This window comes from Chiloscyllium punctatum, chromosome 4, assembly GCF_047496795.1.
Source record: "Chiloscyllium punctatum isolate Juve2018m chromosome 4, sChiPun1.3, whole genome shotgun sequence".
NCBI lineage: Eukaryota > Metazoa > Chordata > Chondrichthyes > Orectolobiformes > Hemiscylliidae > Chiloscyllium > Chiloscyllium punctatum.
This window is the reverse complement of record NC_092742.1, coordinates 98,415,235-98,437,752: the sequence shown is the minus strand read 5'-3', so window position 1 is coordinate 98,437,752 and position 22,518 is coordinate 98,415,235. Positions and strand designations below refer to the sequence as shown.

Genomic DNA, 22,518 nt, shown 5'->3' with positions numbered 1-22,518 from the left:
CAAAATACAGGACAGAGAAAAGAAGAAAGGAGAATATGGACAAGAATTTGCAGCAAAACAATGGGTCGTTTGGCTGGCTGAATCTCTGGAGCGACCCAGTCACTCCAATTCCTCTGCTCTGACTATTAAGTTTATTTATTTCAAGTGCCTATTCATTTTCCCACTGAAATTATTCATCATCTCCACTTTAGTCAGCCTTATAGGTAGAAAGTGCGATGCTATTACCATTTGCTCCATGAAACTTGAAAGGGTTCAGAAAAGATTTACAAGGATGCTGCCAGGGTTGGAGGATCTGAGCTACAGGGAGAGGCTGAACAGGCTAGGGCTGTTTTCCCTGGAGCGTCGGAGGCTGAGGGGTGACCTTATAGAGGTTTACAAAATTATGAGGGGCATGGATAGGATAAATAGGCAAAGTCTTTTCCCTGAGGTCGTGGAGTCCAGAACTAGAGGGCAAAGGTTTAGGGTGAGAGGGGAAAGATATAAAAGAGACCTAAGGGGCAACGTTTTCACGCAGAGGGTGGTACGTCTTTGGAATGAGCTGCCAGAGGATGTGGTGGAGTCTGGTACAATTGCAACATTTAAGAGGCATTTGGATGGGTATATGAATAGGAAGGGTTTGGAGGGATATGCGCCGGGTGCTGGCAGGTGGGACTAGACTGGGTTGGGATATCTGGTCGGGTTGGACCGAAGGCTCTGTTTCCATGCTCTACATCTCTATGACTCTAAAGCTTCTCACATTCAACTTGCATTACTTACATAAAATTTGTAAATGCCAGCCTTCATTGTGCATCCCTAGGTGTACTTAAAAAAGTGGAGCTTTGCTACCTTCTGAAACCACTACAGTCAACGTGGTGCAAGTACATTCAAGTGCTGTTAGGAAGCGACTTCCAAAATTCTGATCCAGCAACATTGATCATGATATAGTTCCAAGTCAGGATGGTATTGACTCAAGGGGAAATCACATGGTACAGTTGCCATGTGTCAGTTTCCTTTGTCCTTCCGGTTCATAGAAGTTGCAGGTTGCACAGTTGCAGAACCGTGTGCAGTTCTGGTCACCTCACTTTAGGAAAGATGTGGAAGCTTTGGAGAGGGTGCAGAGAAGATTTACCAGGATGTTGCCTGGAATGGAGAATAGGTCATACGAGGATAGTTTGAGAGTGCTAGGCTTTTCTCATTGGAACAGCGAAGGATGAGGGGTGACTTGATAGAGGTTTATAAGATGATCAGAGGAATAGATAGAGTCGACAGTCAGAAACTTTTTCCCCAGGTACAACAGTGTAACAAGAGGACATAAATTTAAGGTGAAGGGTGGAAGGTATAGGGGAGATGTCAGGGGTAGGTTCTTTACCCAGAGTGTGGTGGGGGCATGCAATGCGCTGCCTTGTGTGAGGGGCAGAGTCAGAATCCTTGGCGATCTTTAAGCGGCAATTGGATAGGTACATGGATGGGTGCTTAAGCTAGGACAAATGTTCAGCACAACATCGTGGGCCGAAGGGCCTGTTCTGTGCTGTATTTTTCTATGTTCTATGTTTCAACGCTGCTATCAAGGAAGTCTTAATGACACTTGTGGGTGGTACACATTATTGATCAGTGGTAGAGGGAATGAGTGTTCAAAATGATGGATGGGGTGATAATCAAGCTGGATGCTTTGGCTTTCATGGTATTAAGATTGAGTGTTGTTGTAGCTGCAATCATCCAGTTGAACAGAGTATTTTGTCATACTCCTGACTCGTGTCTCTGAGACAGTAGAGACACTTTATGGAGCCAGGTGGTAGTTACATATGGCTGATCTCTCAGCCTCCTGCCTGTTACGGCCACAATATTTACATGGCTGATCCAATTTGAATGGTTCAAGTCTAGAATTTGTCCATATGCAGCAAGGGCTGGTACACAGAGTTGCGGATGGACTGACTATTGCGCGATCCTTAGCAAATATCCCTGCTTCTGACCTTGTGATCAAGAGAAGGTCACTGGCATAGTAGCTGAAAACGGTTTAGCCTAGGACATCATAATCTAATCAAGCAAAGTCAGCATGGATTCACAAAGAGAAATAGTGTCTGACTAGACTTTTTCCAAGGAAGTCCTAACCAGCGTGGATAGAGGAGAACCCAAAGATGTCTTGAATTTGGGACTTACAGAACATGTTTGACAAGGCATCTTAACGTTGCTGGGACCACAGCTGTTTACAATATATATTGATGGCTTCGATGAAGCCAGTAAATATATCATGGCCACATAGCCACAAAAATAAATGGAAAGGCAAGTTGCGAGAGGGACACAAACAGCTTACAGATAGATACTAATCGGTTCAGTAAATTGACAAATGGAGTAAAATGTGGGAAAATGTGAATTAGCTCATTTTGGAAGGGAGAACAAAATTTTAAAAACTGCAGAAAGCTTCAAGACAAAAGGGACTTGGGGAACTTGTGCACAAAACACAAAGCTAGTACACAAGTGCAGCAGGAAATCAGGAAGGTTAATGCAACGTTGGATCACATTTAAAAGAGGGTTGGCATACACAAGTAGGAAAGTTCTACTACAACTGTACAAGGTGCTGGTGAGACCACATCTGGAGGACTGAGCAGTTTTGGGTCCCTTATCTAAGGGACAATATCACTTCATTGGAGGCAGATTGTGAATGTTCACTAGGTATGGAAGGATTGCCTTATGAGCAAAAGCTAAACAGGTTGGGCCTGCACTCATTGGAATTTTGAAGAAAGATAGATGACTGCATTGAAATATACAAGATTCTTAAGGGGCTTGACAGGGTAAATGCCGAGAGGTCTCCCCTTATGGGAGAGTTTACTACCAGAGAGCATAGTCTCAAAATAAAGGTGCTTTAATGTAAGACTCAAATGAGGAAGATTTTCTTCTCTCAGAGGATTTATTGCCTTTGGAACTCCTTGCCACAGAGCTGTGGGGGAAGAGTCCATGCGTACATTTAAGACTGAGATGGATAGATTTTTAATCAATAGTGGATTCAACAGTTACAGAGAAAACACAAAAGTAAATATAAAGAATGGCAAGATACTATTGAATGGCAGTGCAAGCTTGAGGGCTGAATGGTCCGCTCTGGTTCTTATTTCTTATGGCTTTATGGTTACACAACTAAATTTCAAACAATTGCAACAATTTATATTGTAGGAGAAAAAGGGCAAGTCAAGCAATTGGCCAATGTGTTCCCACAAAGGAAGCAACAGGGAACTACAGACACCCAAAGTTCTTGGATAATTCAAAGAAGATGCAAGTGTTGAAATATTTATTAAGCTTGCAGAATATGTGCTGCTTCTAGCAAGCATTAATGATGATGTTGTGAGCAATCATCTTAAGTTAGTTACTCAAACTATTATCACAATCAGGATTATTGAGCAAATATTCACATTCACATTGAGCAAATGTAGACTCATTACAAATAGATTGTTTTGCGCTTTACACATGCAGTCTGGTTGAGTTGAAACCATGCTCTGTCCATGATGTCCATTACAACCAAAGTAACATGCTGATTGATTGCTCAAACACTCAGATGTACATCCTATGTACAGTACTTTGTATCATCGAGGCACTGAAATTCATAGAAGACATTGCTCAATTGTGCAGTGGGAAAATATCTTTTTGGATTAACACCAACAGCCCACTGATGGATACTACCACTCATGCAGACACTACATAGTAGCACAAAATGGCTTGCTTGTCTTGTCTGAACTTGACACTTCTATTTTTAGGATAATTTGAGGTACACTAGGTTCCCCAAATGGCAGCCTTTGGTCTATATATGAATCTGAATGTTAGACCTCAATCAATGATCTTCAGTACTAGTCCAGAGGATCTGTTTATCAAACAGATAAGGAACATTGTATACAAATTTCTGTGTTCACATATATTGTGCGATATGTAGGGCACATGATTCGATCAGCCAGTTGTTGAGGTAAGCACAATGATTTTTATTTACTTGCTGTAAGCACAGTACAGACTGCACTCAACCTGCGATGCACCTGTTTTGAATTATCCTGAAACCTATCATTCCCTGTTGCTTTCACGTAAGAATGCCTTATCCAATGATCAGCACCCTTTTCTTTTGTAGTAGAAATCATTGCCCTGAGGCGGCAAAACAAAATGCTACAGTTACTCATGCCTCTTTTTTGCTGTACCTTCATGGAGTAGTTTTCAAAATGGTTACAAAATAATATTGATGCTGTTAAAGAAATATCAATACTGCGGTATTTCTTTTCACATTTTAGAGGGCTGCTGCTATGTGTGAGATTCTATAATATGATTAGATATTAAATGATGTCCTTTAAGGTAAAGCAGTTGTGTCCTGAAATGGAAAATGGTGAAATCATAATGAACTTGGCCTGGATATAGGTCTTGTGAATTGGTTTCTGTGGGGAAAGATGTTGCAACCTTAAAAAATCATCCTTCACAGTTTTGCACTGAAGGAGGTGAAGCTGGTCTTTTTCAATGCAGCTTTTCAGGCTGATGGATGAAGCAGAGAAGTGACTGCTTTCAGAGCAGGATGATTATAAAATTTAGCTGTCTATATGGGAAGACAACAGATTTAAATAATGGGTCAGTGGGGTGAGCCCTCAGTTGGGAGCTGGTTTGAGGATAAAACTCAGTTAAGAAACGTTCAAAGAATGCTGAAAGACTCGCGGGGCCACGGTACAGAGAAGGCAGTCTGCGAAAAGTTCTGTCAGTGTGTGGGACTTAAAGTATGAGGCTATAGTGTAACACAAACTGGTCAGAAAAATAAATTCAGTTGATTTAATTAGTTAAATCGAGAAGTACCGTTGCTGTAGTTTGGTATACTATCTGCCGAGGAGTGCTTAGTCTCTACTGACGTGTGTTTGTTTCTATGAAAGTCTTAAAAATGTAAGATCTTGGATACACGATTCTTTTCATTAGTTGCTGAGAAAACCAAAATTAAGTAATCAGTCTCGAAAGAGATTTTAAAAGTGTAAAGCACTATGTGATGGGCAGAAAGAAGTTTAATCACTCAATGGGAATACTGAAATTATTTTTGTCCAAACTGAAGAGTAAGTAATTTGTTGTACAGAACTTCAGTATTACTTGAATTCTTATTGAAGATTTTCATCTTGCACTCATCAGAGCAACTCAGTAGAAAACAAGTGAAGAGGAAAAATCTTTATAATGCATGAAAGGACATTGTCATTTAGCCAAAACGGTGTTCAGCCTATCACACAAATATGTAACGCGGTCTACTTATTTCAGCAGTAGCATGAAGCCAGGTATGTAGACTATAGGTCACAAAGATTGGCAGATCACATTAAATAGCATATCCCTGTGGCTGTTTGCAACAAGCAAACCACACCCAAATATCCTGCACTTGTGAAACTCACAACAGTATTCAAGTTCAGATGTGATTCCACAATGAAGAACATTTTCTGGATAATCCCTAGTGTGTGAAGAATTACACTGGCAATCAATTTAAGATAGCCATTCAGGCTACCAGTTTGGCACAATTGTGTGTACTGGAAATTACATATTAATACACCATGGTCTGTTTTCTTACAGGCAGAAACAAAATGTGCATGCATTGCAATGGTTTCAATCCAACAAAACAGGTTATAGTCATTCACTAGCTCATTTCTCAGGACAACATCTCACCAGTCAACCTACCTAGTTTAAAATTTAAACATAGCTTGGCAGTTAACTGTCAGTCATCATTAATTTGTGCATTCTCCATGGCAAGACTTCTACCAGAATCCAATTGTTAACCATTAAGTACTCTAACCTTACAGTTGATTCTATTCTTGTGAATTATTCTGCTGAGCACATGATAAAACCTTGGACAAAATGTTCCTTGCTTTTAACAACACAGAAGTTTAGCAGGAGTACTTTCTGAATGAAGCTCCTAATCTAGAACATGATGCTCTTAAGTACAAAAAAAGAAGAAAAAAACAGATATGCAAGTCAGCAGAGACATGCAACTGGATTAGAAAGCTCCAAAACGCCAAGATACATCAACAAGGTCTGACTTGGCTTGATCATGACTATCTCCAACAGGAGACAACCTAACCACCACCTCTTGACTGTGAATGGCATCACACTTGGATAAAAAAACCTAACATTGATGTCTGGTGGTAGTGGGGGGAAAAGAAGGGACACAAGTGAACAGAAACCGAATGGGCTCATCCAAATAAATATGAAAATAATAAAATTCTAGCAAGGCAATAAAAATAGGTTGGGGGTGGTGGGGAGGAATTCTGCTGTAGGTACCACACATTGAAGTCCCCAAAATCTGTTCACAATCTACAAGACACGGCTCATGAGTATAAATGAATATACTCTGCTTGCCTGAAGTGCAGCTCCATCATCACTTAAACTCAATAGCACCCAAGACAAAGCAGTCCACTTGTCTGGTAGTGCATCCACCACCTGAATATGGATTCTCTTGACCACCTATGCACAGTCATTGATGTGCGTAACATCTTCAAATGCAGCACAGCACACTGCCGAAGGTCCTTCAATACAATCTTCCAAACTCATGACTGAGACTGCCAAGGAAAGCAAGAGGAACAGACGTATGGGGAGTTACCATCAACGGTAGATATTCCTCCATGGCTTGGAACTATATTGCTGTTCCTTCACCATGGCGGAGTTAAAATCCTGGAACACCCTTCCAAATAGGAGTGTAGGTGCACCAACACCACATGGACTGTAGTGATTCAAGTAAGCGAGTCTTCACCACCTGTTCAAAGGCAATTAAGTATCAGCAATAAATGCTGTCCTTACCAGCAAATCCTCCTATCCCAACAATGAATAAACAAATTCATGTTGCAATAAATGCAAATAGGACAGAACAAGCATAGAAAAGAATACGAATAGAAAGAATGTTCATCATCCTACTCATGTAAAAACTATGCTCTACTGGTTTGTTGCTGAGAGATAGACATTATCAGCAATGAGACAGCTGGCTGTTTACACAGGTATAGTAAATCCCTCAGCAATCTAACTCTCCAGCATCCCAGAAAACAAACAATACTATCTATTTATAGACCTAGAGCTTTGAAAGCACAGCCACTTTCAAGAAAGTACTTACACTGTTGATCCAATCATGTCAGTTAAATTGAATGCTTTGTCATGCAATAAATTAAATACTTGAAAATATCTAAATAGCACTGTTTATTGCAGCAATTTGGACAGAAGGTAGAACATACTTTCTGGTGATTTATTAGTATAATGCTAACTGGTCTTAATTGGGGGTCGAAACACTTTTGCTTTCAGGCAGTAGGTGAGGTTGAGACACTGCGTGGGTCTCTGAAATGAGGAGAGGGACTGGGCAAAATGTGGGTCAGGGAGCACAGTTGGTAGAGTCTGAATCAAAGGCAGAGTTCCATACTTATAAAATACCTCTCCCATTTCCTCAACTCCCCCACATATCCATTTTCCTACATGGTTAAAGGTGTACATAGTTTTGGTCTTGTGTAACTTACCCAGATGTCTTTTCAATGGGATAGGGCTTCAATCATAAAATCCAACTTTCAATGCTCCCACTGTGGTAGTGAAAACTAAAGTGAATTGAAATTGGATGCTCACCTTGGGTATGCTGTTGTAGAGAAAAGCTGGCATTTCTGTGGGCTGACTGTGGCGGATGGATGAGGTAGCCAATTTTCGTCGATGGATAAGGTGCTGGTTGTGGCTTATTACTGCTTTGCAATAGCCAGTAAAACAAAGATCCTGTGAGCCAGAACAGATTGTTCACACATGACAGCAGTAACATCCCAAAACAATAGTAATTAGAAGAGCAATACGCAATGCATTCCATTGCAAAGCATGTTTGTATATTATCAAAATGGCTAGTCCAAAAGAACAGTGGATCACCCATCTGTAAGGCACAGAAAGGCACATACTTTGAATGAGAATTCTAATAAACAATGTGCGATGCCAGAATCCTTCAGGATTCAGATTTCAATAATTTTACACAGTTGAAGCAGGTTATGTCTCTTCACAACATCCCCGATTCCACTGCATGATTAAATAACACAATGAATCTATGATTTAAAAAAAAAATCAAATGGCCTTTAACTGCTGTACCAGACTTGTAAATATTGGCTAAATGAACTGAAAACATTAAAAAGGAACTTAGTCTCAAGCGCTTCAGCTAATGCTTCCAATGATGGCCCACAGATGTAAAGATTGTCATAGTCGCTTCATCACGAGCATGAAGAGGACTGAAACTTGAACATACAGCTGGCAATAGGCAGGACACTAAATATTTAGTTCACCTGCTGAGTTTGAAGGTTTGCTTTCAGACGTTTAGTCACTATACTAGGAAACATAATCAATGAGAGTCTCTGGTGAGGTGCTGGTGGTATGACCCACCTTTCTATGTATAGGTCTTGGTTTCTTAAGGTGGCTGATGTCATTTCTGGTTCATTTTCTTTCCCCCAATGGAAGGTAGATAGGGTCGAAATCGAGATGTTTATTGATGGAGTTCTGGTTAGAATGCCATGCCTCTAGGAATTCTCACACTCGTGTTTGTTTCGCCTGTCATAGGATGTGTGTGTTGTCCCAGTCTAAGTGGTGTCCTTCTTTGTCTGTATGTATAAAAACTAGCGATTGTGGGTCGTATCTTTTGGTGGCCAGTTGGCATTCATGTATCCTGGTGGCAAGTTTCCAGGTAGTTGGTCTGATGTAGTTTGTTTTAATAGCTCTAGCATGGTATCTTGTAAATGACGTTAGTTTTGCTGGTACCATCTATTGGATCCTTTAGGTTTATTAGATGCTGCTTAAAGTGTGTTTGTAGGTTTGTGGGCTACCATGATGCCAAGGGGTCTGAGTAGTCTGGATGTCATTTCTGATATGTCTTTGATGTAAGGTAATGTGGATTATAGTTTTTGGTTATATTGTGTCTGCTTGTTTGGGTTTGTTTATGAGCAATTGGCAAAAGACGCTCCAAGAGGCTTTCTAATTCAAAGTTCACTTTTTACCACTGAGCTCACAATAGCTGACAATTAGTTTTGTTTTTAAAACACAGGTTAAATTTGTTTGAGTGTTTGACATTCCACTGAGCGGTTTCATTCCCCATGACAACCCTGAAATTCACTGAATCATCCTCCTTCACAGAACTACATGGACCATCCTAAGCAACTTTCACCCCTCAATGAACATGAATGCATGCTGACAATACAGAGCCAATAGCAGAGATAACTTCAAAAGTAAGAAATCCTTAAGAGCCAAACTCTTTGGTGATGCACATACATCAAGAAAATGGAGGGATATGGGCCAAGCGCAGGCAGGTGAGACTAGTTTAGTTTGGGATTATAGTCGGCATGGACTGGTTTGGACTGAAGGGTCTGCTTTGGTGCTGTATAACTATGACTCCTTTCTTGGCTAATAGTTATGTTCAGGCCTTTTGAAGTCTAGCAATAAATCTCATCTCAACGCTCCTGACTCATTTGTGGATGTTTTAAGACATGGACATAACTGTTTCCGTGTTCTGTTACATATGTGATCTCTCTCACCTGGAAACCTTTACTGCTGTGGATGTTGGGGAAAGATGTGCAGGAATCTACCCACAGGATCAGGTCTGTGTTGCTCAGATGTTGCCTCTTCACCTCACTCTCTCTCCAACTGCGTGCATGGTGAAGCCTATAGGCAGCTTTCTGTGATAAGAAAAGAGCTAACCATCTGCAGAGAGGAAATGGTAACACTGAGATATACTAAAAGTCATCATCCAATTTCACAGTTTCTGCAATTAAACTTTGTTATATTATCCCAGAGCATATTAGCCCAGTTACCACCCGCTCCCCCTCCAATAGTAAAAACAATAATAGGGCAGGATTCTAAACTGAAACAAGCTCAACAATACAGAAAAAGTAATACATTCGCAAGCAATACCAGGTCAGAAGAAGGCAGAGGAAACAGCCAGGAAACAGCTTATTGTAAGAAGACTAACCATCTTGAAAACCTTTTCAGCCACTCAGTTAACATAACACAAACTAAGCAATCGTTTCTAGTCCTGCAGGCTTTCCAAGTCACTATTTCCTTTACCAAACTAAAACCAGTACTCTCTGGCTCTCAATTCTTCTGCCACCAAGAATAGCTTTTCCCCCTATCTACTCCACAGAATCTTACCAAGTTGAAACACATCTATCAAATCTCTCATCTACAAGAACAACCACCACAGTCTATCCATTCTAATCATCTATGTCCCTCCAACCCTGGAACTATTCTGGTGAATCTTTTCTGCACTTTAAGCCTTTTTGTATTTCCAAAAATAGAGTGCACTGAACCGGATGTAATGCTCTAGATAAGGCCAAGCTAACTTTCAAAGAAACACAGATTTAACACAAGTTCCTTGCATTTGTAAAGTTGCTATTTATAAGTTTAATTAATCATTTTACAAGCTTACCATGCCATCTTCAATGGTTTACGCACAAATATTGCCCGATCCCCCTGCTCTAGCTCCTTCAGCATTGTACAGTTTTTTTTTAAAAAACAAATCTTGTCTCTACTTTATCAAAATAATTCCCTTCTTACTTATTTTAATTTTCATGCATCACCTGACTGATTATAATCTATGCCCTTTTGAAGATTAGCATAGCTCCTCAGAACACACGTTACTTCCAAGTCTTGCGTCATCCACAGATTATGACATTGCACCTAATACACCCAAGTCTAAATTATTAATAGGTATTTGGAAAAGCAGAAATCCTAACAGTGACCTCCATGGAACTCCACTCCCAAAAAAAGCCTACGGTTTTTCCATCACTTAGCCAATTTCATATCCATAATCCCCTGTCCCATTTATTCCACAGGCATTAGCTTGCCTGCAAGCTTAATATCACTGTATCACACTTGCCATCATTGCTCAGTCCTTTGAGTATATGAGTTGGGAAGTCATGTTGCGGTTGTACAGGACATTTGAGAGGCCTCTTCTGGAATACTCTGTCCAGTTCTGGTTGCCCAGTTACAGAAAGGATATTATCAAGCTGGAGAGGGTTTGCAAAAGATTTATCAGGATGTTGCCAGGTATGGAAGATTAGAGTTAGAAACAAAGACTGGGAATTTTTTGACTGCAGGGTAGGAGGTTGAGGGGTTATAACCTATAGAAATTTATAAAATAATGAGGTGTATTTATAGAGGTAGTGGTAATTTCCCGAAGATAGGGGATTTTAAGACTCAGAGGCACTTGTTTCAGGAGACAATTTTCAAAAAGACAAGAGGGCTAAATCTTTTATATAGAGGCAAGTTCGCAAGTGGAATGAACTTCCTGTGGAAGTGGTGGATGCGGGTACACTTACAATGTTAAAAAGACGACGTTGAAAACATATTCAACAAATACAAGGTTTGGAGGGATGTGGGCCAGGAGAAAGCAGTTGGGACTAGTTTAGTTTGTGATTATGTTCAGCATAGACTGGTTGGACCGAAGGGACTGTTTCTGTGCCTTTTGTAACTTCTTACGCACCATATCAGCCTCGTTACACTCATCAATTCTCGAGGACGCAACAAAAAAATTTCAAGTTAGTTGATGACAATTTCCTTCACAAATCTGTGCTGAATCCACATTTATACAAGTGAGTTATTTTTGTCCCAATGTAATTTTTCTAAAAGCTTTCCTACCACTGATATTGAACTGTATGACATTAACTGGATGTACTAACTGGCCTGTATTAACTGGGTTTATCCAGAACACCATTTTTTGAATAAACACTTGGAATTATCTAACACCATCCAGATATCAGAGGTGGTTTGGGAAGTTATAACCGGACCTTCCACAACCTTCACCCTCACTTCCCTTAGTATCCTTAGATGCATCCCATCCGCTCTCGTTGACTTCTCAACATTAGATTAAGTAAGTTCTTTTAATATTTCCTCTTGGATCGATTTTTGGCACATTCAGTGCCTCAACTACTTTCACTATGACTTATGAAGCATATTTTGATTAATCAAATAGTGTTTTGATCTATTATTATTGTTTGCTCACTCACAATCATGTGCTTCTTCAAAGGACAATATCTCAAGTAAATTTCCTCAATTGGGAGGTATCACCCCCAGTCTATTTTTGTGGGTTTACCCTCCACAAGACGAGATAGTTCTAATCACATTTACTCACATCTATTTGTCTGTTATTCTTACAGACATGATCCCTCATTCTTGACCTTTCATGACTTGATATCCTTGACCTCGTCTTCCAAAATTTGTAACCCCAGATACACAGGGTCAGGTTTGCTCAATGAATTTCATTCATAATCTAACTGAATAAACCAACAGCACTCACCTTGCAAGCATCCCTTGAAGCATCACATTTGACATTTCAGATGGTGATACATCTATGAATCTCAGAAAAGAAAAGCAGCTTCCTTCATCATTACCTGAGTCAAAAGAAACATTTGTTGAGCAGTCTGGTGACCAATAACTGTATCAAGTCTTTGAAGACATCGAGTGAACTCTTACCTTTTCTATGAAAAAGAGACTGCTGAATGTAGGCTGGAGAGAATGGAGATAGAATGACTCGTAACCACCTAAATAAAAAAAAATCAATGAGAAATGAACTAGTCACCTAAGTTTTGCAAACAGCAGCTTCAAAAAACTGGTAGCTCTACAGAGCCAGGCAACACCATCCACTTCTGCAAGAGATGCAAGCATTCACATACAGAATCCCATCAGCATTCCCCACAAACAGGCAAACTGGCAATCTCTTTCCCAGGTAGTTCTGCATATGTGTAGTAGCCAAACCACAGCCATAAACAGAAAGTCAACCCAACAGGACATCTGGGCTTCCTCTTGCTGGGATGAAGCCCAGACAGATGTCCTTTAATTACAATCACTTTGACTTGGACAGACTCAATTAAAGTGCCAGAAGATAGATTTTGAGCATACGCCGATCATGAACAGCATAGGATGGCAGCTGTGGGAGATTTGATAATGTTTTTCTAGTGCTGGCAGGGCAGCAGTGACTTTGACTTGCTAACACTGTTAGAAGGACCCTGAAAGGTTTGTGCAGGGGAATGGATAGCTTTCCATTTGACATCCCATCCTCATCTCCAACACACCAGAGGAACAGAACAAACTTTCCCACACAAAAAACAGTTTAACATGGATTGGTTTTAATGGTAGTGTTTTAGCGGGCAAAGTAGAGGAGATAATTGTGGGTTTTATGCTTGCTAACCTGTTGCGACAATGATTGAAATGATTGATCTGCCCATCTCTGTAAATAAGTTTGGGAATGTTGTACGGTTTCAGAGACATATGAAAAGGTGATTTAGTTTCTTGGCGTTCAAACAGTTCTGGATGGTTACAGACCTGAAAAAGACAAAAGAACCGGAAGTGAAAATAACATATAACCAACACATACTTAGCAATTATGACTATCCAATTTGTTCCTTCAGGAAATTACACATTCACCTGTGCATAAAAATAAACCATTCTTTCACTGATACAAATACGTAAACATCCTGACTCTTGATCTATCCTGTTTTCTTAATCATTTACAGGAGAAAACCATACTTACCAAGTCCCTGTTGATTTATGAAGTTAAAAACCCCCAAGTCCTGGTTGGTTTTCATTCCCAAATAGTACTAGGTACAAAGTAAAAGTCTCAATCCATATTCTGAGAGAATCTGGAGAGAAGTTGCTACATAAAGGCACGAATTCCCCGGTCTGTGCTGATTGAGCTCAACTCAGATAGAGAGGAAAACTTAAAATAGCAAGGGCCTTTGACAAACCCGCTACTGCTCTCAAGTTAAAGCCTATGATAGTTAGAATCACAACACTGTGGAAACAGACCATTAGGCCCAACAGGTACACACCGACCCTTTGAAGAATATCACACCCAGACCCATTGCCCTCCATTCCCCTGACTAATTTACCTAGCCTACACATCCCAGAACACTATGGACAATTCAGCATGTCCAATTCAACTAATCTGCAAATCTGTGGGAGGAAACTGGAGCACCCAGAGGAAACCCATGCTGTCCATCTCTTATCCAAGGCAGCAAGAAATAGGAGTAGACCATATTGTCCATTGAACCTGCTTCACTAGTTGATGAAACAATGGGTTTGGGGTACAACCTACTTCCTGCCCACTTGCCTCAGCTTGTGACTTGAAACAACACAGATCTGTCTATCTCAGCCTTAAACATAGTCAACGATGGAACCCATTGAGGCAGCGTATTCCAAAGACTCTCAAACCTTTGAGTGATATAGTTTTTCCTTACCTCAGTGCTGAATTATCAGCATCCTATCGTGGGATTGTGCCCCAGTTTAGATTCCCCTACCCTATCAAGCTCCATCAGAATCTTGATGGTCACACCGAGAGCAGTTCTTAATTCTCCTGAACTCCGGAAGTATACAGACCCAATTTATTCAGTCTATCATACAACAACTATCCCAATCCCAGCCACTATTTAGTGAACCTTCATTGTACTTCCTCCAATGCAAATATATATATATTTTCTTAAATAGAGACCAAAATTGCGCACACCATTCCAGCTGTGGTCTCCATAAAGCTCTAAAATTATGGAAAGACATTTTCTCCCAATACAGCAATCCTGTTGTAATAAAGGCCAACATACCTTTCTATATATACAGTCAAAGACGGACAGCACATAAACAGACCTTTCGGTCCAACTCATCCAAACAAGCCAGATATCCTAAACTAATCTAGTCCCATTTGCCAGCACTTGGCTCATATCCCTCGAAGTCCTTCCTATCCATATACCCATATAGATGGCTTTTAAAACGTTGTAATTGTACCAGCTTCCACCACTTCCTCTGGCAGCTAGCCATGAAACAACACGACCAGCTATCCTTAGTAGCCACAAACGCAGATGACAAGCAATATGAGTTCGACTGGGACAACACTACTATTATAGGACAAGCCAAACAGAGAACAGCCAGGGAATTCCTAGAGGCATGGCACTCATCCACAGATTCAATCAATAAGCACATCGACCTGGACCCAATATACCGGCCACTGCAACGGACAGCTGGAACTGACAACCGGAAGCGGCAGGTTCAAACCACTACAAATGCCGGAGGAAAGATCACAGAAGCGCTTCACAGGAGGCTCCCAAACACGGAGGATGTCACCTAGACAGGGGACGAAACGTCTGCAACACAAATTCCCAGCTCGGCGAACAGAACCACAGTAACTGATGAGAGTTACAGGGAGGTAGTCACACCTTAGGTTCAGGAAGAGGGTAGGTGGGTTGCAATCAGGGGATGAAAGGGTACAGGCTAAAACTAATTCAAGCAGGGGGATGGGAACCTGAACTGTAGCTCCAGTATACAAGAGGTTGAGTAGTGAGGTCATGAATAAGGTTTCAAGGTTGCAGCACTGTACCAGCAGGCAGGAAAGCGGTTTGAAGTGTGTCTACTTCAACACCAGGAGCATCCCAAATAAGGTGGGTGAACTTGCAGCATGGATTGGAACCTGGGACTTCCATGTTGTGACCATGTCGGAGACATGGATAGAAAAGGGACAGTAATGGCAACTGCAGTTCCACAGTTTAGATGTTACAGTAGGATAAGGGAAAGTTGCAAAAGAGGGGGAGGTGTGGCATTGTTAGTCAAGGATAGTATTACGGTGGCAGAAAGGGCATTTGATGAAGACTCATCTACAGACGTAGTATGGCTAAGGTAAGAAACAGGAAAGAAGAGGTCACCTTGTTGGGAGTTTTCCACAGACCTCTGAAAAGTTCCAGAGATGTAGAGGACAGGATTGCAAAGATGATTTGGGATAGGAGTGAAAGTAACAGGGTAGTTATTATGGGGGACTTTAACTTTCCAAATATTGACTGGAAACACTATCGTTCGAGTACCTTAGATGGGTCAGTTTTTGTCCAATGTATGCAATAGGACGTCCTGACATAGTATGAAAATAGGCCAACAAAAGACGAGGCCACACTGGATTTGACACTGGGTAATGAACCTGGCCAGGTGTTAGATTTGGAGGTAGGTGAGCACTTTGGTGACAGTGACCACAATTTGGTTAAGTTTACTTTAGCAATGGAAAGGGATAGATATATACCACAGGGCAAGACTTATAGCTGGGGAAAGGCAATTATGATGCAATTAGGCAAGATTTAGAATGCTTAGGATGGGGAAGGAAACTGCATGAGATGGGCACAATTGAAATGAGAAGCTTGTTCAAGTAATAGTTACTGCGTGTCCTTGATAAGTACGTACCTGTCAAGACAGGCAGGAAGTGGTTGAGCAAGGGTAACATGGTTTACGAAAGTAGTTGAATCTCGCCAAGAGAAAGGAGGTGACTTATGTAAAGATAAGGCGCGATGGCTCAGTTACTGCGCTTGACTGTTACAAGTTAGCGAGAAAGGACCTAAAGAGCGAGCTAAGAGGAGCCAGGAATTTAAAAAAAGATTCGATTAAGATTAGGGCCTGTCGAGGACAGTAGTGGGAAGTTGTGCAAAGAGTCCGAAGACATAGGAGAGGCACTAAATGAACATTTTTCATCAGTACTGACACAGGTAAAAGACCGTATTGTCGAGGAGAATACTGAAATATAGGCCATTAGACGAGACAGGATTGAGGTTCATAAGGAGGTGGCGTTAGCAATTTTGGAAATTGTGAAAATAGCTCAGTCCCATGGGCCAGATGGAATTTATCCTCTGATTCTCTGGGAAGCTAGGGAGGAGACTGCATAGCCTTTGGCTTGAATCTTTATGTCACCATTGTCTACAGGAATACTGCCAGAAGAGTGGAGGATAGCAAATGTTGTTCTTTTGTTCAAGAAGGGGAGCAGAAACAACCCTGGTAATTATAGGCCAGTGAGCCTTACTTCATTTGTGGGTAAAGTGTCTGAAAGGATTTTAAGAGATAGGATTTACAATCATAAGGAACGATATGATTAGGGATAGTCAACCTTATTTTGTGAAGGGTAGGTCATGCCTCACAAACGTTGAGTTCTTTGAGAAGGTGACGAAACAGGTGGATGAGGGTAAAGCGGTTGGTGTGGGATATATTGATAACAGTAAAACATTTGATAAGGCTCCCCATGGTAGGCTACTGCAGTAAATATGGAGGCATGGGATGGAGGACGATTTGGCGGTTTGGATCAGAAAGTGGCTAACCTAAAGACGACAGAAGGTGGTGATTGATGGGAAATGTTCATCCTGGAGCTCGGTTACTAGTGGCGTTCTGCAATTTATCTGTTTTGGGGCCACTGCTGTTTGTCACTTTTATAAATGATCTGGATGAGGGCATAGAAGGATGGGTTGGTAAATTTGTGGATGAGGGATTCTGGATTAGTGGTGCTGGAAGAGCACAGCAGTTCAGGCAGCATCCAAGTAGCTTAGAAATCGACGTTTCTGGCAAAAGCCCTTCGTCAGGAATAAAGGCAGTGAGCCCGAAGCGTGGAGAGATAAGCTAGAGGAGGGTGGGGGTGGGGAGAGAGTAGCATAGAGTACAATGGGTGAGTGGGGGAGGGGATGAAGGTGATCGGTCAAGGAGGAGAGGGTGGAGTGGATAGGTGGAAAAGGAGATAGGCAGGTCGGACAAGTCCGGACAAGTCAAGGAGACAGTTACTGAGCTGGAAGTTTAGAACGAGGGTGAGGTGTGGGAAGGGGAAATGAGGAAACTGTTGAAGTCCACATTGTTGCCCTGGGGTTGAAGTGTTCCGAGGCGGAAAATGAGGCGTTCTTCCTCCAGGCGTCTGGTGGTGAGAAAGCGACGGTGAAAGAGGCCCAGGACTTCCATGTCCTCGGCAGAGTGGGGAGGGGGAGTTGAAATGTTGGGCCACGGGGCAGTGTGGTTGATTGGTGCGGGTGTCCCGGAGATGTTCCCTAAAGCGCTCTGCTAGAAGGCGCCCAGTCTCCCCAATGTAGAGGAGACCGCATCGGGAGCAACGGATACAATAAATGATATTAGTGGATGTGCAAGTAAAACCTTGATGGATGTGGAAGGCTCCTTTAGGGCCTTGGATAGAGGTGAGGGAGGAGGTGTGGACGCAGGTTTTACAGTTCCTGCGGTGGCAGGGGAAAGTGCCAGGATTGGAGGGTGGGTTGTTTGGGGGTGTGGACCTGACCAGGTAGTCGCGGAGGGAACGGTCTTTGCGGAAGGCGGAAAGGGGTGGGGAGGGAAATATATCCCTGGTAGTGGGGTCTGTTTGGAGGTGGCGGAAATGTCGGCGGATGATTTGGTTTGTGGATGATACAAGTTGGAGGAGTTGTGGACAGTGTCAAAGAATGTTGCAGGTTACAGAGGGACATAGATAAGCTGCAGAGTTGGGCTAAGGGGTGGCAAATTGAGTTTAATGCAGAAAAGTTTGAGGTCATTCACTTTGGAAGGAGGAACAGGAATATGGAGTACTGGGCTAATGATAAGATTCTTGGTCATGTGGATGAGCAGAGATCTATCTCCATGTGCATAGATCCTTGAAAGGGTTATTAAGGTGGCATATGGTGTGTTTACTTTTATTAGTAAAGGGATTGAGTTTCAGAGCCATGAGGTCATGTTGCAGCTGTACAAAACTCTGGTCAGGCTGCACTTGGAATATTGCATACAGTTCTGGTCGCCGCATTATAGGAAGGATGTGGAAGCATTGGAAAGGATGCAGAGGAGACTTAGCAGGATGTTGCCTTGTATGGAGGGAATGTCTTATGGAGGAAAGGCCGAGGTATTTGAGGCTGTTTTCATTAGAGAGAAGGTTGAGAGGTGACTGAACAGAGACATACAAGATGATCAGAGGAGTAGATAGGCTGGACAGTGAGAGCCTTTTTCCTCGGATAATGATGGCTAGCAAGAGGGGACATAGTTTGAAATTGAAGGGTTAAAGGTAAGGACAGAGGTAGTTTCTTCACTCAGACAGCAGTGACCCCCCACAAATCCAGCAACAGAAAATATTTTGCCCTGTGCTGCAAACTGAAGTAAAAATTAACAGCTTTTTAAAAATAAAGTCGAACAGAGAATAATTAACTAGCAACTATTCACAACTCATTTACCTAAACCTACCTTTTACCTTCTCCTCTACAATACTAGTCCGTTAAAACCCCTGATCAAGATTTACTGAATAATTCCAATTTCAAAACCAGCCTGCTGTCAAATCTTCTCTTTGTATCTTCCTCTGTAGATTTGCTCTCCAGGCCAATGTCGATGTTACTTTTCTGTGCAAACGCCTTCTCCAGACACGTACCTCTCAGAGTTCTGCCTGGCAGCCTACATCTGTTGGTCTTTGGCAGTTCTCTCTTTGTCGCTCTGACTAACTGTTCAAACTGTCTGATACTTATACCCTAAAACATGGGATAGTTTCACTGGTTTTAATATTGGCAAAATTCTAAATTCAAACTTGATTGGAGTTTGGTATCTTGGAGCCAAATGTAAATTGATTGCCAAATTTGAATTTGTTTTTGTCTCATCGCAACCTAGCCAGTGCTAGCTGTTCTGACCAAGTGTTAGATTGTTACCTTGTTCCAGACTCTCTGACTCTAAGGCCTTGCTAGCTTTCAACTCTCCAAGTTATAGTACCCCTTACATCTTCATAACAGCAGTAAGGGCATGGATTGCCCTGCCTGCAACAATAGTAGACTCACCAACTTTAATGGCATTTAAATGGTCATTGGATAACATTTGGATGGTAATGGAATAATATAGGTTAGGTGGATTTCAGATCAGTTTCACAGGTCAGCACAACACTGGCCACCGAAGGGCCTGTACTGCACTGTGTTCTCTTTTTGAAAATACAGCACCTCGCATTTATCTAAATTAAACATTTGTTTTTCTATCTGCCAGCTGAACTGACATGCTAACTTCTTCATTCCTTTTACAAATACACAAATCTCCTTGATCAACAACATTGACAAATAGCATATATTTTGAGATTCATTCTCATTTTCTATTTTCACTTCACATTATAGCTCATTTCCATCTTGTTGCCTCCTCACACACTGTCTTTGCTACCTGATCTGGTCATATCTTACCTTTCAAATTAAACTTAACTCCAACAGCAAACTTTGATAGAATATATTATGAACAGAAACTCTAGCATTGATCTTTGCAGCACTCCTGTATTTAGGGCCTGCCAATCTGAAAACATCCTGTTTATAGCCACTTTTGGCTTCCTGTCAGTTAATCAATTTAACCAATTTAATATGTACCTTGAACTCCACAAGCTCTTATCTTGTCTATTAACCTTTTGTTTGGAATCTTGTTAATCACCTCAAGATAATCCCAATCCCCAAACATGCTACTACAATACCAGCAACATTATAAGCCTCTTCTAATAGATGTTTACAAAATTATGAGACATGGATAGTCTTCAAGACCTACTTTTCTCAGGACAGAAATGTCAGTTACCAGGAGACACTAACTTAAGGTAAAAGGAGTTAAGTTTAAAAGCGATGTGAGGGGCACCTTTTTTAAACAAATAGAGGGATCTTAATAGATATATCAATAGTCAGGGAATAGAGGGATATGGACACCACAGAGGCAAAAGGATATTTAGAAAGATAGTATATGATGGCACAATTTTGATGAGTCAAAGGGCATGCTCATGCACTGAGCTGTTCTTTACATCTAATACCAACATCTAAACACAGGCAGCTCTTTCTTGCAGAGTTTTTGTTTTGCAATTTTCTCATGAGGTTGTATTTTTGTGGAACATTTCAAATGTTTCTTTAAACATTTCCCACTGATCATTTACTGCCAGTCCTTTCAGTCTATTTACCAAGTAACATCACCTTTTATCTCTTGCACTAAGTTTATTGATGCAAGTGATGCAGCCCAATTGCAAACGTCACACGGAATTCAATGATGTTTTGATCACAACTTTCCAGTGGATGTTTTACTGTGACGTTACGAATTAACTTTGTTATATTACTAAATTGTATCTAAAATGTCATATAGATGCATATCCAATGAACTCAACAACATTCAACAAATCTTCTTAACCATCCATTTGACTCTCATTCTATATGAAGATTAAAGTCCTCCAGAATTATCATATTAAGTGTTATTAAGCTTCAATAATGCTTATGATTCATCCAACAGTATAGCTATAGTCAAGGGGCCTATGAATTATTGCCAGTGTTTTCTGCCTTTTGCTATTCCTACCTTCCACTCATATGAATGCACTTAATGATCTTTAGACCAAATCCTCTCATCAATGCCTTTAAGTTATGCATCACCTTCGAGGCTACCCCTCCTCCTTTGCTACTGGCTGTCTTTCAGAAATAGCGTACACATAGGACTATAGGACTACTTATTTTCCAATTAAGTTCAACTTCCAAACTCATCCCTGCATGCCAAATAGATCCACGCAATTAATTATACCACAACAATATTTTTAAATTACTATTCCCTGCAATAACTTTGCTTTACCAGCATAAAACCTTTGCTCAACTCTCTGCCCATCCTCTCTCTCTCAATCTTCAAGTTTGCCCATATTGTTGGAGTTATTGATTGGATATGATATCTGTGGGGCTGCCAGACCCCAATGTACATAACCAACAGGCAGAAGAGAGAAATGAACAATTATGACATGGTTTCACAGAATGTATTTCATTATTCTGAGGCTATTAATTAGGAAAGTTTGGAAGATCTGTTGAATAGCTACAGCAAAAGACATTTAAAAAGTGCTGGGAGTACTCTGGATTAAACTCAGATTTGACACTGCATTCCCTCTTCAGTAATCGTGCAGTCTCATTTTGTTTTTGTCTCAGAACAACAGTGGTACATGCTTTGGCCTTTTGCATTCCAGCTAATTCCTTTGCTGTTGCAATTGGCCAACCTGAAACTAATCAGTTTTGGGTGCAAAAGAGTTTGCTGGTAGGAATAATTAGAATAATTCCCCATAAAGATTACCAGGAAATACAGTACAAGTGATATGCAGCATCAGTAGATCAAGGAGGCAACATTGCTACTCTGTGCTGGATAAGAATCCTGAATTTGCATCATTGGCCCTTATCAATCCTTTTACTTGCACTGCTTTATTCCTCATCCTCAAATGAAACCTCTATGCAATTCAAGAACAAATGCATAAATCAATCATAGATCATTTGTTTGATCTGCTTTGATTGATCACTTGCCCTTTAAAATGGACAGACAATTCCTCCAGCATTTACATTCTGTAATAGGAACAGATAAACATACAGCATGAGTAGAAGCCCTCGAACCTGACAGGTCAATGAGATGCTGGTTTGATTGCAACCACAAATCCACATTCCTGTCTAACCCTGATAACATTTCACCCGTTTGCTTCACAAGGATCTATCCACCTCTGCCTTAAAATATTCAACCACATTTTCAGGAAGAGAAGTCCAAAGACCCAAACTCATGGGCAGCAAAGACTTTCATCTTATCTGTTTTCAGTGGGTGGCTTCTTATTTTGCAACACTAACTCCTAATTCTAGATTCTCGCACAAGAGAAAACATGCTGTCCAAATCAAACTTGTCAAGATGCCTCACTATCTTGGTATTTCAAAGAAGTAACTTCTTACTTGGCTAAATTATGTGAGATACAAGATTGGCCTGCTCAACACTTTGTAAGACGGCAATCCAACCATTCCAGGTATTAGTCTAGTAAACCTTTTGAGCTGC

The 22,518-nt window shown here is 41.1% G+C and overlaps 1 protein-coding gene across 3 annotated transcripts in view; it reads right to left on the bottom strand.

Moving 5' to 3' along the window:
* Positions 1 to 22,518, bottom strand: part of ino80 (INO80 complex ATPase subunit) — a 217,764-nt gene that overhangs the window by 87,657 nt on the left and 107,589 nt on the right. For all 3 annotated transcript variants that reach the window (XM_072569373.1, XM_072569372.1, XM_072569374.1), the window contains exons 21-25: positions 13,136 to 13,269; positions 12,421 to 12,488; positions 12,245 to 12,338; positions 9,486 to 9,651; positions 7,558 to 7,698 (exon numbers count right to left, since the gene is read on the bottom strand). In XM_072569373.1, coding sequence (XP_072425474.1) covers positions 7,558 to 7,698; positions 9,486 to 9,651; positions 12,245 to 12,338; positions 12,421 to 12,488; positions 13,136 to 13,269 — 603 coding nt within the window. The remainder of the gene's footprint in view (positions 1 to 7,557; positions 7,699 to 9,485; positions 9,652 to 12,244; positions 12,339 to 12,420; positions 12,489 to 13,135; positions 13,270 to 22,518) is intronic.